Raw genomic sequence first — 17227 nt, 5'->3', positions numbered from 1 at the left:
AGCAGCACGCGGATACATTTAATTTGTACTTCTTCATAATCACCGCTCGGTGGCAGTGTTGCATCATGGAACAGTGTTTTCTCCGGCGCCAAGGACCCCTCGAAAGCTCCTTCCAAAGGGGCTTAAGAGTTATACAACACACTAAGACAAATTAAATTAGAATTTGAAATAAGCTAAAACAACTTACTATCAAGATATAACCTACTTTTTGTTATAACAAACATCTTTTTCAATTAGCCTATACCAAAGTCTAGAATATTTTGCAGAATGGAAATTCTGAGTGGGGGGCCTTCAAATGTTGTGGTCAAAAAGAGTGAGCATGGTTATGCGAGGAGGTTAAGGATGTGCAGACATTATATTTGCATATTGTAAAGTTTACTGTATTTGCACAGTGTTCATTAAAAATATGCGAAATAGTATAACCTAAAGGTGGTGTTCAACAGCATTACCTTGTAAAAATAATAACCCCAGTGTGTGTAGATGTCTGAACCTACAGAATGAAGAAAACGGTGTTATTATTGCTTTATATGTACTTTCCTCACACTATAAAATGTTCTTTCACTGTGTAATTGTGCAGTTGAGTTCATTTTATCGCCATATATTTTATGTATTCGTTAACTTACTTATTCATGACCTTAATCTTTATTGAATTTCTTATCGTAAAAAGTATTTCAGTAAATTAAAATGTTGTCACTTAATGCACGTGACTGCCTGTGACGAGCTTTTGGTGTGTCGTCTGTGCCGTACGGTGAACACCAGGTGGCGCTTGAGAGACATTTTAGATTGGTGAGAGATGGGGCGTGTGCCTGAGGATTGATTGAAATGATTTAGAGACTGCTCGTGCGTTTACCTATCCGAACTTCCTTATCCGAGCCGGTCTGTGACACTGACAGACATACACATACACAGAAACGTAATCGCACATTATCTGTCTCTCAACACGGCTACCGATTTAAATCTTAGATCTTTAAATCAAAAATTGTATGTGGCTTGCTGAAGTGACAAAGTAAACACATGACAGTCCTGATATTGCGAAGAGGGTAAGTACTTTCAGATTCTTCTGAAAAGATATTAGTGTGATTTCAATCTAAACGTAATTTCTTGCCGGTTATCATGTAGCTTCGTTTTAGCTGCTTTGCGAGTTACTCAGGTTCACGAATGAAACGTGTGAAACGGAAGTAGTAACAACACTACATAACTTAAATATGTGCACATTTGTTAATGTTGACAACAATAAAACTTTGTCTAGGTTCCGTTTGTTTTAACGAGCGTGTGCGACGTATATAATAATGGATCAGCCTAACACATTACGTTATTATGGTTCTATGTGTTCTCCATGTTAACTTCTGACGTTATAATTACCGGACTCTACCAGCAATAGCCCTAAAAGAACATCGGTGGCGTACACTAATGAGAGCACTACAAAGTGCGCACACACGCACCAATGATGCTTCATGTCAGTGACCGCCAGTAACCTCTTGTGGCGCGTTCTGCGAGCTTGCGATCGATGTCTCGCGCCAGATGCTTGATCGGATGTTCGGTCAACGGTCACGTGATCGCATGGCATTCAAACACACTGCCATTGGCTGTCAGAGAGTCGGACAACGTTGGGGAGGAGAACCAGCATCACTCATCACTGATTTTGAAATGAGTGCTGTTTCTATTACCCTTGATCCTCAAGGCTTCGTATATATTTGCAGAGATGCTAAAAGTAGCACAGCTTCCTGAAAATTCAAATGATCTTCAAATGTGGTTTTCAAGTAAGACAAACGAAAGGATTATGAAATAGCACACAGAAATTGTATGTTGCTGTGGAGCCAACGAATCAAGCCTGAATCAAATGACCCATGACGTTTACGGTCGTTGCCAGGTCACATGACCACACTGATGGGATGTCAGGTAATTTCCTTGACGCTTGAGGTTTTGTTTGAGTGCACGTGTATATTCAAGATTTCAAAGATTAATGTTGCTCATGAGTCAACGGGAATGCTGTTCATGCATTCTAGATTGGTTTGAAAACTTGGTTTGAATAAACCATATGGTTGGTAGTGTAAGACCCTCCTATAGTGAACATTCATATAACATATTCAAAGAGTGACAGCAGGATTTGACTCCGTAAGAAAGAAATATCCTTTCAAGTATTCTAGTGCATGTACACAGAGAATGCCTTGGTTTACATGTGAAGGCTGCAGAGTGATGTCATCATGAGCTTTCTTGTTTTAGAGGAAACTAGGATTTTCCTGTTCACGTGTTCTGAGAACTTCCTGTTCTTGTCCGTGACACTGGGAAAATGTCGCATGGAATGTCACACACAATATTTTGCCAATCGGTTGATTTGCGAGAAAAGTTGTACTTTATTAAAGAACATACCATTATTTTAAGCTCAAGAGGTTGTGTTTTCCAGAAATCGCGCATATGAATATGCAGGCAAACATGGCCTCAAATCAGCAAATAGTTCAAATTCATTATTCCAGTTGTTTGCCTTTAAAAGACTAGGAAATCTCACATGCAATACTTTCATGATACTTTAATGGTGTTTTTTCATTGGTTGGTTGGTTGGTTGGTTTTTAAACAATGACAGACTTTTCATGTTGAGGTGAAGTGCTCTGTTAGAGAAACTAAATTTAGTTTTAACACGATTATGCTGTCCTTCGGGTTCAAAAGCCTCCTCTTCACTTACATTCAAAATCCTTACGAAAAAAATGATGCCATTTTAAAGACATAGAGCAGCAGCTCTTCCCCACTGCAGTGAGTTTCTATTTTGCATGTTAATGCAATTGTCACATTCATTTCCTTCAGAGACATCTCCCAGTTACCTTTGTTACAGAAATAAACAAGAAATACAGGATGGAGTTGTCCGTCAGACCTGATGTTAAAATCGCACGTAGCTTCCCTGTGAACTAATTTTGTTTTGTTGACCATTGCTAGCATCATGCACATTTATCAAAGTTTTAAAACTCTTTTAACAGCATTTTATAGGCCTGAACATCCCCCTCTATCTAAAGGTTTTGGTTTCTTTGGTTAGGCTCAGATATAAAATAAAACGTCACTTGTGTGCGATCATGCAGTGAAGGCTGGAAATTGTGGTGGTTGCAGAACACTTGAGAACTTTACATTAACAATTAAAGAATTAAAGAAGTTATCTTAAAAATTTAAACACCCTCTTTATTAGTTTCAATTATGTGACTTATTTAATCTATGAAACAGCAAATTTGAATAAGAATGTCTCTCCTTTTTATATAATTTCAATAAATAAGGGCTTGTGCTATCGTGTTCAGAAATTGAAATATTGAAACAATAATCAAACATTTTCAATGGTCGAACTTTTCCATTAAAGTCCTTGTGAACTGGAAGTCGCGATTGGTTTTACTTCTGTATCTTGTGGCATTCCTAGTGAAATTGAATTAAATTCAAGCAGCACAATATCACCATTATGTTTTAAAGTGTGCCAGTTGCTGCGTCTAAGTAGGACAGATGTGTGTTCGGGGGTTACGTGTCTATGGAATATCTATGAACTGATGTCAGACACAGCTGTGCTTGGATTTGTTGAGATGATGTGTTGTACTCAAGCTTACTCTGGCCTGCAGTAACCTCAACCAATCGTGTGCATGAGTCTGTATATATTAAAGTGAAAGTGGTGCATCATGTGCTCAGTTTGTTCAGAAGCTCCTCCCCCTCAAAAGGCCAGCATGCCCATATCTAGAGGGAGTCTTGTGGTGTGAGAGATTTGAGCCAATCAGAAAATGAAGGGTGTTTTTGTGAGGGTGGGGGCTGAAGGAGGGGGGTCGATGGTGCAGATGAGGGTGTGGTTACGGAGGGGTAAAGCTTCGTGTTTGAAAATGAATGTGCTTGATGCACAGTAGTAGGGCGTGAGGAAGCGGCCACCATTTCTGAGTCTGCCGGCTGTGTCTAAACCGAACCTTGAATTACACCAAAGGAAACCACCGATACGCTTTTATACATACAGGGATTCCAAAGACAGAGCATAGTTTATTCCACCTGTAAGGATGCACTGTAAGTTACTGTTTCTGTTTTTAAGATGAATGTGAATGATGGTTTTATAGCATCATGGTTTGATGGCTAATGGTTTATAGAAGCTGATAATGATGAATTGCATTATGAAGGCTTGATGTGTGTCTTTAAAGCAACAGATCTCTGTTAGGTATATTCCTGTGTGTCATTTTTGTGTTTGGACGTGAGGGATGTAAATCTAAAGGTGTGGCTCTCGTGTGCCGGATGACATGATGTTTTGAGCATCAAAATGGTGAGGGTACTTTGTTTTCAGGTCAAATGTATATGCCATATAAACAGCTTTGAATGTAAATACAGTGGGACCCGGCTTTCGGTACAGATGGTAATTTCTTGGGCGGGGGCTGATCCTGGCCGGGTTAGCTATGTGAACCAACCCCCCCGCCAAACGCACACACTTCCCAAGCATCCTGTTGAGTCCTGTATGTTTGGAGGTTGGGACTGTGAATCAATGACACAATTGTGTTGTGGCCATCATGTTATGTACACATGGTGTTATTCTTCAAACATGCTGTAGAGAAGATGCTTGTCATACACTTTTCATATTCATAACTGTATAGAAAATGAAATCTATGAAGGAAACGTTAATTCTATAGGAAAAGGTATTTTAAGTAAAGAAATATAGAAAAACTTATATATTTTGCAAATACTTAAACAATAAAAAGTGTTAAAACGACCATGTCAACTTCTAGCGAGTATTATGATTTAATTATTATTATTTTTTATTTCCTGAAAACCATCAGTTTTGAAAATACAGGTTTTGCCTACAACAACGATGGTATTAATAATAAATGTCAGCCACATAATTCATATCAATCACAAAATATAACATTTACAATTAGAGATGTAATGATACAAAATTTCTCCACTGATAACCGTTTTTTCAGAGGGATATCTGCTTATAGCGATTCTGAAGATTTAATTGATATTTTTTTACTTTCTGAATGTTATAAATTAATATTATGACTATTAATATTAAACATCAAACTGGTGATGTTTCCTACTATTTTCTTTATACGGAGCACATATTCATTGCATTTTCCTGTCTTCTTTTCGGCCCTGAACATCTGCCCTTTTTTGTATTATGAGCCGAAAGCCAAATTGCTTTTATCGACCAATACCGGTTATTGGCAAATTTATTGGTGCATCTTTATTTACTATATATAAGTATTCAACATCCTCGTGTCTCACTACTTGGGATGTGTGATGAAAGTCAGGAAAAAACTGGACCCTCATCCAGTCTAACCACAAGTGTGTGAGTCACACAAAATGTATGGTGATTATCTTGTGGAAGAAAGGTGCTGAAAACACAGATCTCAGTTTGAACGTCCTCGGATCAACAGATTAATATGGGAATTCCTGTGGGAAGGTCCCAAAGCAGTGCCAGGGTGGAAAATAGTCAAGTGTGCTCATTACAGAACCCACAAGGACTAAAAGATCTTCGCTGGACACCTGTAAATGTTAAGTTAGAGATAAAAGCCAGCTGATGAGAACTAATGTAACTGTATTATTATTATTAAATTATTAATATTATTATTAAATTATTGTATTATTGCTCCTATATGACATATCGTTATTGCTCCCTGAACTATCTGTAATTCGCTTTGGATAAAAGCATCTGCTAAATGACAAAATGCAAATGTTACACTTTGATAGAATGAGAAATATTTTAATTATTCAGAAAGAAACTCCACGTCGATCTGGTGATTGAATCTAGAATGCAGTGCAGTGAATACAGTCACTACCCATTGAATAAACACAGCAAGGAATGACCACAGTACAACCACAAATTCACAGCTTCAGATGGACCACATGACATTGGATGGCTGAAATGAGATAAAGGCACCGAGCGGGAGATAAAAACAGAAATGTAGGGAATGTTAAATTCTAGATTAGGAAATGATACACAGTATTTGGTTGAGGGAGTTTAGGTTTATGAAGCTGTAATTTAGAACTATTTGCATTTAGGAGTCCTAAAACGCCAGTACCAGATGGAGTAAACTACGTTCATCATGTAGCCTTGGAAACTGATGGCTTCCTCTTGCCCACCAGCTCTAAAACACACAGCCAGCTCACACGAGTACCAACCTGGGTGATTTACAGAATATATATACTGTATTAATGTGCCCAGGACGTCACCAATGGGCAATACCACTCCCACATTATGCATCACAGGTTGAGTAAAACGAAGATATCGCTTTATCAAATTTAAGATATATCGCCCAACTAAAGCGTAAACATCTTGCAATTACAGATTTTATTAACCATTTTCAGAGGTGATGAGCAGTGGATTTGTTTGTGTCTGACATGACACGCTGATGCCTGGTGAGGATGGATGAGGAGTCAGGGTTTAGTTGTCAACGTGAATAGAATGAAAACGAGAGGGGAGAGGTTAAATCAATCTTATTGACTAGAAACACACAAAGTCACAGCAATAATTATGCATATTTCCCTGTAAATAGAATTTATTATTTGGATTTCCAGACCTGGAAACTCCTATAATGTCATGTAACGTTTATAGAAAGATGTTAAACATGTTATATGTGTGGTTTGGCATTTTTAGAATGTTTTCTCACTGTTGGCTATTTCCTATTATGCCAGAGTTTATTTCAGACGCCAGGAGAGCTGCTGGCATGTGTCACGTCATGTGTTAAAACAAAACGCTGCTTCAAAATTGCAAAGGTCACGCTTTGGAATGGAAAGGGAGGATAATGATACAACAGTGGGCAGAAATATTTTTACACAACATTGTTGGAAACAATGTTCTTTCTGATAAATAAAAAGCCAGAAGTGCTAAGAAATGACATGCTCATTTGCCTGCAAAATTGAGAGGCTTTCAATCAGACTGTTTTATTCATAGAGTTACAAACATGTAAGAATGGGGATTGGAGATTTTGGGGACTTGTCTAAAGGGTTTGATAAACAAAACAGGGTTTTATGAAACAAAGCGCCGTAGTGAATTCAAAAAGGTCTCTTTAAGGAAGGTGATAAAGATTGTAGTGAAGAAATACGAAAGCAAAACCATGTTTGATAAAAATGAGTCATGGTTCTGTTAGTCTATTTTGACAGAGGCATGTGTTGTGTTTGGATGTGTGACTCTCACATGTCGCATGCTCACTGCATCAGCTGCCTACTTTCAATTTTAGACTTTGGCTTGACTGTCTGACACTAAGCTTTCAATGCATTTAATTGAAGTGATTCTTCTATAATTTCACTGTTTTTACACTGCTTTTGTCCACCCTGCTCTCTTCAGATCTTTTCATTTGACATGCATTTGAAACAAAAGTTGTTTAAGCTCTAACACCGTGCATCTTTTCTCATTAGTGACCACTTGTGAAGCTACAGACATGTCCACAGCTGTAGTGATGGATCATCCAGGAGATGTGAACCTTCAGTCCTGTGGTGCAGGGAACAGTCTCGCCTCCCTCGAGGACATCAACACTGAGTCTATGGCAAAGTCAGTCTAAATGAATATCTTCTGTTTTATGGACAGATATACTTCATGTTTAAATATACCAGCCATGCTTGCTAAAACTCGCCTCAGTTAGTGAGACAATATTGACACATTAGGTATGTCAGGATAGTGTTTGTAAATGTGAGAATGATGTCACCTCGTACCTGACAGCTCAACTTTAAAAAACATTCTTAAAAGCTTACATTGAGAAAAGACTTTTGAGTACTAGCTTAAAAAGACCCAAAAATCTGTCTTCATTTACTCACCCTGGAGTTGTTCCCAATCTGTATACTATGTTGTCTAATGAACACAGAGAAAGATATTTGGAAAGAATGCTTGTAACAAAGCAGTTCTTGGCCACCATTGACTAAAATAGTAGGAAAGAAGGGTTTATACATTTCTTTGTTCTGTTGAACACAAACAAATATATTCTATATAGAAGAATGTAGGAAAGCAAACCGTTCTGGGGCACTTTTGACTACCATTGTAATTTTTCCTACTACCACAGTCAATGGTGGCCAAGAACTGTTTGGTTACAGGCATTCCTTCAAATATATTCCTCTGTGTTCATCGGAACAACGGAATTCATACAGATTTGGAACAATTCAAGGGTTTAGGAAATCGGTACAGAATGTTTATTTTTGGGTAAAAAATTAACTGTCCCGTAATAAGTGATTTTTGTTCATGTTTAACCAGATAAAGTTACAGCAGCTTTAACCACATGATATGCTGACAGTGCATCAGATGCCATAAATCAACCCCGAATTAAATACTTTTTCAAAAATGTTTTAAGACAATCACACTGTTCACAGTGGATGAAGAAACCAGAAAATACATTTCTTTCTGCCATTCTAGATCATTGCATATTTTCTACAACATTTTACACTTTGCTTTAAACTGGTTTTGAGCTGTGCAGGGCGATACCTATAAGTATCTTTGAAAGAGAAGTTCGTTACAGAATGCTGCTCTTCTGGAAAATCCATTATTTGACCATTATCTTCCCTTGCTGAATTGTTCACAGTGAGTCATCGGAGGAGGAGGAGGCATGCGCCAGAGAAGAGCAGATCAACACTAAAGCCCAACAGAGCGTGCAGACTGAATCAGGTGAGACACATTCTCAAATACTCACAAATCATTTCAGACACTGGGGTAAAATATCCAGAACACACTCTCTCCCTTACAAACAAACACACCCGCTTGTGGATGTAACACTCATGCAAACATGCAAACCTGCTGGCAAATTTCCATTTGCACACACACACACACAAATCCTTAACAGCCACTTTGAGCACACACGCCCTACACTCCAATACCACCGCATCTGCATGCAGTCCTGCATTTTAGAGATAAAGAGCGATGGAAAGCTGGTTGGTGCACTGACTAACTGAAAACACGCACATTGATGTGCCTCAGTATTATGAAACTTCGACTGTCTGAGAACTCGCAGTCAACACGTCGCGTTAAAGGAAGTGTTTGGAAAGGAAGCTGGCCTTCCCTGCGCTAGCCAACTTCCTGTTCTCTGAGCAGGAAGACGTTGTTTTATGGAAAATGATATTAATTTAATAGGCACGTTTAAGTTTTTACACAAGTTAAACAGTTACAGAGCACTTATGTGAACTCTCTGAAGTTACATCGCTCTGTCGTGTTTACGTTAGATAACAGTGCTTTGAATGAGGTCACCCCGTCGTGAAGTCACATGACCCTGATTTACAGGTCAGGTTGCTGTGTTTGGCAAGGTGTGTGGTCAACATATAGTTGGGAGCAGCTGGGGGCTATTGGTATCAGATTGACCCTTCACAGAATATTGTACAATGTGTGGGCAAGGTGCATTATTCCTATTTCAACATCTGCAAAATCAGTCAATATAAAATCCTGTTAATATTGCAACTGTTTTACTTATTATAAAGGTACAGGGTTTTATTTCTGCACCGCATTGTGTAATTTCAGCACCAAATGAACCTGTGAAAGCAATGATTGCAAAGTTGTCTTGGCAAAAAAATTGAATTCCCAGAACTAACTGACACCATTGCTCAAGATATTGCTGGATTAGGACAGCTCAACACATGACAAATGTGCCAATCCAGTTATTTGAACAGATCAGTGTTCCATATACATAATGAAAGTTCAATAGAAATAATAATCCCTATTCTCTTTCGTTTTTAGGTGCCACACCTCGTCCCGACTCTCTCTCCCTTCCGCCTCAGGGGACAGAGCTCTGGACCACATGCAAGGATGGAGAGGTGAAGCTCAGGATGGGTGATTCTGGCCCAGAGGCCGAGGCTCCTGTGACCGTGAACCAGATGTTCACCACTGCAGTCAAACTCTACGGCAAAAACACCGCGCTGGGCTGGAAAGAAGGGGAACAGTGGAAAACCATGACCTACAGTGAATACTACAAAGCTTCCCGTACTGCTGCCAAGAGTTTTCTGAAGGTGAGCGCATGAGATTGTCTCTATTTGTGACCTTCTGAGACCTCAGGCCATTTAGTTTTTTCTGGATTATTTTATTAGATTATTTACTTTAATTTCCAATTTGCAATAGAGTCTTGAAATTACATCATATTATATTACATTATAATTATTCTTGAAATGATATCTACGGCGAACTCCGTGTATTCATTTACTTTTGCAGAATACTTATGGTATGCAGCTCATTCATACAATTTTGGCAAAACTTGATCTATATCCAGTTTTACAACATAATCTTGATGGCATAGTTCATAATACCATGTACAAGACATGATGTCATAAACCCGGCCCATATTTAAAAGGTTTCATACACACGTTTGTTTTGAGTCAAGCACTGTTGTATCACAACAAACTCCTGCTCATTGATGCTGTAGATAACTCTAGTAATTCTCATTATCTTCATCTGTGTTATTGGGATAGCGACAGTTTACCATTCCTTTACACTGCTAACTGAAATGACCCTATAATGTTCCTGATAAGAGGAATGCTTTGGTAACAGAGCATAAAAGTGCTTGTAAAGTGATGTACTTGAAAACATTGAACTTAAGGTAACTGCAGGACGAAAGCACCAGCAATGCTAAAAGGGTCCGTTCACATATGCGTTTGAAAACAGCTTTAGACTCATGGAACTAATTACAGCATCAGCGAGTCTAGTTTGTGCCGTTCTGACCCCCCTGAGAGTGATACAATAGAGTAATGAGCATGGGATGTATAATAACTGTTGTACGCACAGGCCATTGTTCATCAGCTTGTTTTTCAATGACCTTGAATCAAGTTACGTGTCGCTTAGGGTGAACGTCAACTCCCGACTGGTCATGCTCTCCCTGTGGGGAACAGAACATCGTGCCCGCCGGCTGATGTGGGCAGATTTCCATGGTTTTGTTTATTGGGAGTTAGGAAACTCTAGATGTAACGTGACAGACTCTGACCCTGTGGGAGCAATACAGGTCTTGGTGTGTTTTTTCTAGGCAGCATACACAGAGAAAAGACTTTACAAAAGATGTCCCAACAGCCAAAAAATCATTTGAAATACTAAGGCCGGATTTTCAGATGTCATTATATTTTTGCTTATTAAAAAATAGGTGTAAATTAACAGTTAGTTCCAAAAAAATGTGGTGATGTAAACTAGTTCTTTATTTTATGTGAGAATTTACTTGTTTGTTTTCTACATAAAATCATCATACATAATGTACATACGGTTATTTGAAAGTAGAACCTTGATGTATTTCATTTTGACTGAGTAAGGCCATGTCAAAGATTAAAGTCAGTGTTTAGGAAGTCATGATCCTCAGTTTTTTTGTGCTTGTGTCAATAAAATCAATCATTTAACCTTCCACCATATTATAAATGAAACTGTAAGTATTCTATCTTGAAATATTCTATATAATCCATAATTTACAGCAAAACCCTACATATTTTAATATATTTATATTTATAATCCACTTACCTAATTTGTTCAAGGCTTCTGTACAAAACATAATTCTTGTAAATGAACTATTAAAAAAACACTCTTAAAAAATGAAATAAACTTATAATTAAAATAAATCTTTATTTTATTTGAGTCAACTGCACATTCAGGAGCATCGAAAGTCAAAACACTATTTCTGATCATTGAAATTTTCGATGAATTTGTTGCATTGTTTATCAGTTTCAATGTGTGCAAACTACAGGTAATATGTGTTTGTGTGTTCACAGCTCGGTCTTGAGAGATATCATGGAGTCGGTATACTTGGCTTCAACTCCGCCGAGTGGTTTATCGCTGACATCGGAGCTATTTTAGCTGGGTAAGAGTGTGCTCTGTGTCCTGATCACCTGCGTGTCATGTGTGTGTGGTTGCGTGTTGTGCCGCTTATCTGCAGGTAATGTGTTTTAGGCTTTGTCCTACATTATCAGTGCATAAGGGATATATGGTGGCTCTGTTGTGCCACTACATAGCAGCCTAAATTTACTCGTTTGCAAACATTTACATGGAGTGGGTTGGAACACCTATAGGTGGGAATGACGTTTGTGTTTGATGGTGTTTGCTGTGGTGACCACCTTTAGGATGCTTGAATAGAGAATATGTATGTGTTGTCAACAGAGGGTTTGCTGTGGGCATCTACACCACCAACTCCCCAGAGGCATGCCAGTATGTAGCCGAGAACTGCCAGGCCAATATCCTGGTGGTGGAAAACAACAAACAGCTACAAAAGATCCTACAGGTGATAATAGTACGATTAGAATAGTAAGATATTAATGTGTTGAACATATTCAACAATCCAGATCAGACCTTCAACCTACTATTGCTTAATTGAGATCTGAGCTGATAAATCACTAAATTTGTTTTTTATTCACCAATGTGTGCATTTTAGGTCCAGGACAAACTGCCCCACCTCAAAGCCATTATCCAGTTCAAAGGTGACCTAAGAGAGAAGAAGCCGAATCTCTATACGGTACATTTAATAAAACAAATAGCGTCTTTTCTCAGATCGCAACGTTAAAAAATGCCTTCATTTAATCTGACATTCGCTATACAAACCTCTGAAATATGCAGTGGGCGGAGTTTATGGAGCTGGGCCACGATGAGCCCGATACACAGCTTGATGACATCATCAGCTCCCAGAAACCCAATCAGTGTTGCACGCTGATCTACACGTCCGGAACCACGGGCCAGCCGAAAGGAGTTATGCTCAGTCACGACAACGTGAGTAAAACCCAAACATGAGCAATATTGATTGTGACTACACTACTGAGTGTAGTAGTGTACACTTATTAGGAAGCAGGTGAAAAGCACAAACCTCTCTCTCTCTCTCTTTTGTAGTTGACATGGACAGCATTTGCAACGAGCCAAGATGTGGGTCTGACAAATGCAGACAAATCGCAGGAAATCGTAGTGAGCTACCTGCCGCTTAGCCATGTCGCTGCACAGATGATTGACATCTGGATCACCATGAAAGTAGGAGGAGCCTCGTACTTTGCACAGCCTGATGCACTAAAGGTTAGTGTGCGCTTCTGCACGTGCTCTCTCACTAAGAGGTGCTGCCTTTAAAACATTTCAGAATGACAGTATGACGTGAATGATGCATACATGACATTTAGCAGCGGTAAACCTATTAGCCAAACTTACTGAGCTGAGCGTCATTGATCATAATCACTGTAAAACTGACTGTGGGAAAATTCGTTTACACAGTAGTGTTAAAGAATAAAAATAAGGCAAATAGAAGTGAACCATTGTGACCATTCCCTGATGATCATTTCATGATTTCAATGCTTTCATCTACAAAAAGTCCTCTATGATGTTTCATTTTCAGCCCTTTTCAAATCCAAGCCAATATGTGTCTACTGATCTGGTGCTATTATTTGAATGAATCTGTAAATAATACAATTAATTAATCTGTAAATAAGAAAAAATATTTAAAACAAATGTATTATTTTTAACTTGATGTGATGTTGCATACGTGAACCTTCCTGAGACAGGTATTAATAGAAATGGTGTTGTGTCCCAGGGTTCCTTGGTCAACACCTTACGTGAGATTCGTCCTACTGCTTTCATGGGCGTCCCGCGAGTGTGGGAGAAGATGCAGGAAAAGATGAAGTCTGTCGGAGCCAAATCCTCCACCGTACGCCGGAAAGTGGCATCCTGGGCCAAAGATGTGGGTCTGCAGACCAACCTGAACAAAATGGAGCTGTATGTACACACACACACAGAATTGAGTCAGTTAAGAGTCTGTATTTATAAATATTCACTAGAAAGCCAAAGCTCCATTTGAGTAAAGGGATAGTACACCCCAAAATGAAAATTCTTTCATAATTTACTCACCCTCATTTTAAACCCGTATGACTTATGTGGAACACAAAAAAAGATTTTTAAGAATTTCCGTAACCACACAATGTTAGATCCCATTGACTTCTATTGAACGGACACAAACTGGGACATTTCTCAAAATATATTTTTTGTGTTACAAAAATGTTTTGCACTGATAACGTAATTAGCATAAACATGTATTAAAATGTCAAATAAAAAAATATGCGTTGATGTTTTATACAATAAAATAGTACTGGTGCTAGAACAGTAGTATACATTTAATACGGTGTTAATAGAGAGTAATTGACTTTTCTCTCCAGTAATGGCAACATGACTAGAAATCCACTTAACTATCGGTTAGCGAAGCGTCTGGTGTTCCGGAAGGTTCGGAAGGCACTGGGTCTGGATCGCTGTAGGAAATGCTACACTGGAGCTGCTCCTATAACCAAAGACACGTTGGAGTTTTTCCTCAGTCTGGACATTCCACTGTTGGAGCTCTATGGCATGAGTGAGAGTTCAGGACCTCACACCATCACACTGCCCGATGCCTTCAGACTGACAAGGTACACAAACACGTCATTTCTTTAAAGCTCAAGTTTGTGCTTCCATCCATTTTTCCTCAAAACTAAAACAAACTAAATGACCTCAATTCACCTAGCGTGTATCTAACATCTCCTGCTTGCTCTCTCAGCTGTGGAAAGGTTATTCCAGGCTGTAAAACAAAGATCTTCAGCCCCGATGCTGATGGGAATGGAGAGATCTGTTTCTGGGGTCGTCATGTGTTCATGGGCTATCTGAACATGCCTGATAAAACTGAAGAGTCTGTAGATGCAGAAGGCTGGCTGCACTCGGGCGACCTCGGCAAACACGACCAGAACAACTTTCTATTCATCACCGGACGGATTAAAGGTAATCACGGTGGATTCTTAGCTGGAATACAATGTGGTCACAGATTTAAATGTGATTTTTTTTCATAAAATCTTTGTATATTTTCCAGAATTGATCATTACAGCCGGAGGGGAAAACATTCCTCCTGTGCCCATTGAAGATGCAGTTAAAGAAGCTGTTCCACTGATAAGCAATGCCATGCTTATCGGAGATAAGAGAAAGTTCCTGTCTATGCTGATCACTATTAAGGTAATCTAGGGTGTGTGTGTAAATGTGAATTACTTATCCATTTATGGCCTTATATATTTATGAAAGATATGGATAACTTAATGACGTAAATCTAATCTGCGTATCTGATCTGGTGGCTCCAATACAAAGTTTTGTGTGTATGGTTATATGATTTGCAGATACGCAAGTTAAATTTGATCACAGTCCTATCAGTCACTGATAAATCTTGTGTTAACGCTTTCATGAACTCATAGCCTTAAAGCTGCTGCCATCCAATGGACAATGTGTGTAACTACAAAGGCTCAATGCAAAAACATTTTACTGGGTTCTTTACACCCCCATATATATTTTTAGGTTATTTTGATCAATTTAAATAGAAATAAAAACAACATCAATAAAATAAACAATCAAATTCAATATGAGTGGTAAATGCAAAAAAGAACATTGCTAACTTTCGATCTCAATGGTTTTGAAGTGTTCGGGACAAAATAAATTAAGAACCAAACCGATTTTGAGTCATTTGGATTATCTGGTGTGGCATATAGATAAACAAATAGCAAGACATGTTTTATTTTGGCTGAACAGTTAATAGTTGTAATGTTTTTATTTTGACTTCATCAAAAACTATTTAATATACAGATAAAAAGAATTCCTCATGAATCAAGTTTTCTGTCTGTCTTCCAGTGTCAGTTAAACGGTGAGACGGGCCTTCCTGAAGATGAACTCACTCCTGAAGCCGAAGAGCTGTGTCGCAAACTCGGGAGCAACTCCACAAGAGTCAGTCAGATCGTAAGCGAGCATGATCGTGTTGTATATGCGGCTATACAGGAGGGCATCAACCTCGTCAATGAAAAATCCACTTCTAACGCCCAGCGCATCCAGAAATGGACGTTGCTGGATAGGGATTTCTCAATACCTGGAGGAGAGCTGGGTGAGTAGACATAGATAGGCATCATGTGGACATCCAGCAAAATTGTTAACGTTGTTTAAAATGTAGTTCTTAACGTCCACCTTTTTGATTCTTGTACATATTCAAATCGAATGCTTTGTGTGAGTTCATGTGTCAATCAAAGTCTGTATTTGCGCACACATTTTAAACAGCTTCTCTCTTTGTTTGTCAGGCCCAACAATGAAGCTCAAAAGGCCAGTGGTTATGAAGATGTTTAAAGATCAGATCGAGAACTTTTACAAAGAAGTCGCGACCCCCACCACCCCAGATGACCCCATGCCTTCTTAATAGAGGTTCAACAAAAGAGATGAGAGACAAAGAGACTGACATGGTTTAACAAACACACATGAACACGCATACCTAGGAACACCACTTCAGACCTTATGTTTGCTTCTGCTTGTCTATTTTTAATTTGCATTTGTTCAGGGTTTAATCTTTTATCATATTGTTTACATGTATCTGTATTGTTAAAAAAGACAAAAAGCCATTTGTGAGATTTTTTTTTGAATGACTTTTTCGTTTCTGTGGTGATTTACTATTTATTTTGTTGCCTTTTGTAATGAAGTGTGGTAACTCCCAATGAATGAATGAAGTGTCTTATGAGCCATGTTATATGTATCTTTGGAGCGGGTGATTGAAAAGCTATATTTAAAGATGAATTATTTATGATGTAAATTGTCACCAAAACTCGGGCGCGACTTAATGCCTTTGAGAATAAGTCTGGGGCATTTACTAATACTTATGATTTATGTCAGAAAGATGTGAATGAAATCAGTTTTATGATCTGATTTCTGCTAAATGAAAACTAGATGTACATAGAGGAATTTAAGAATTCGTTCTTTGAAGGCGGTTGTTTGGCAACACTCATATCACACAAGCCATATATCTTTTCTTATTATTTTTTGTACACATCACATGTGTACATGTTTGACCAGTTGGTTGATTTCGTTGTTTTATTGTAATTCTTTGTTAAATTGCCATGAACCTGTTGTATAGTGTGTGTGTGTGTATATGTATTACGAATGGGAATCCTTCTGCGGTCTTATTTGATTCTTTACTGATTCTCTCTCTGACTGTCCTCAAAATACTAACATTGGAAGTCATTGAGTTCCAGTATAAGCATTAGCTTTATGGAAAAACATTGTTCTGCCTTTGTTGTCTGGAATAACGCTGAATATGTGTCTTGTGAAATAAGGGAATGATATGAAGGAATTATAAGTGCTACTGTGGAGAGGTGACAATTTGGAAATGTCTGCAACTAAAATCAGTCAAATACTTGAATACACAAAGAACCTGCAACGCAAATCCAAAGATTTTATTTTCCCTCTGTAAATGCACTAGATTTTGTTTTTCTCAGCAAGATATCCTTAAATATGTAAACTCAGACTACGCAGCAATGACATGACCACAGTGAGGCCTTTTGTACA

At 38.4% G+C, this 17227-nt stretch overlaps 1 protein-coding gene across 2 annotated transcripts; it reads left to right on the top strand.

The window, feature by feature from the left end:
* The first annotated feature begins 788 nt into the window (after positions 1–788).
* acsbg2 (acyl-CoA synthetase bubblegum family member 2) lies at positions 789–16834 on the top strand. 2 transcript variants are annotated; one of them, XM_079468469.1, is made up of 15 exons: positions 789–1040; positions 7354–7486; positions 8505–8587; positions 9647–9915; positions 11647–11735; positions 12032–12152; positions 12303–12383; positions 12485–12634; positions 12752–12928; positions 13437–13618; positions 14056–14298; positions 14427–14644; positions 14733–14872; positions 15536–15782; positions 15973–16834. In XM_079468469.1, exons 2-15 carry the CDS (start codon positions 7377–7379, stop codon positions 16086–16088), a joined length of 2226 nt encoding a protein of 741 aa, XP_079324595.1. In that variant the 5' UTR covers positions 789–1040; positions 7354–7376; the 3' UTR covers positions 16089–16834. The 2 variants fall into 2 exon arrangements, with proteins under 2 accessions (XP_079324595.1, XP_079324594.1); XM_079468468.1 differs by lacking the exon at positions 789–1040 and adding an exon at positions 3815–4014.
* The last annotated feature ends 393 nt before the right edge of the window (positions 16835–17227 follow it).

Source organism: Barbatula barbatula (assembly GCF_947034865.1).
Source record: "Barbatula barbatula genome assembly, chromosome: 11".
Lineage (NCBI taxonomy): Eukaryota > Metazoa > Chordata > Actinopteri > Cypriniformes > Nemacheilidae > Barbatula > Barbatula barbatula.
Note: the sequence above shows the minus strand (reverse complement) of the source record. Positions and strands in the feature narration are given on the sequence as shown.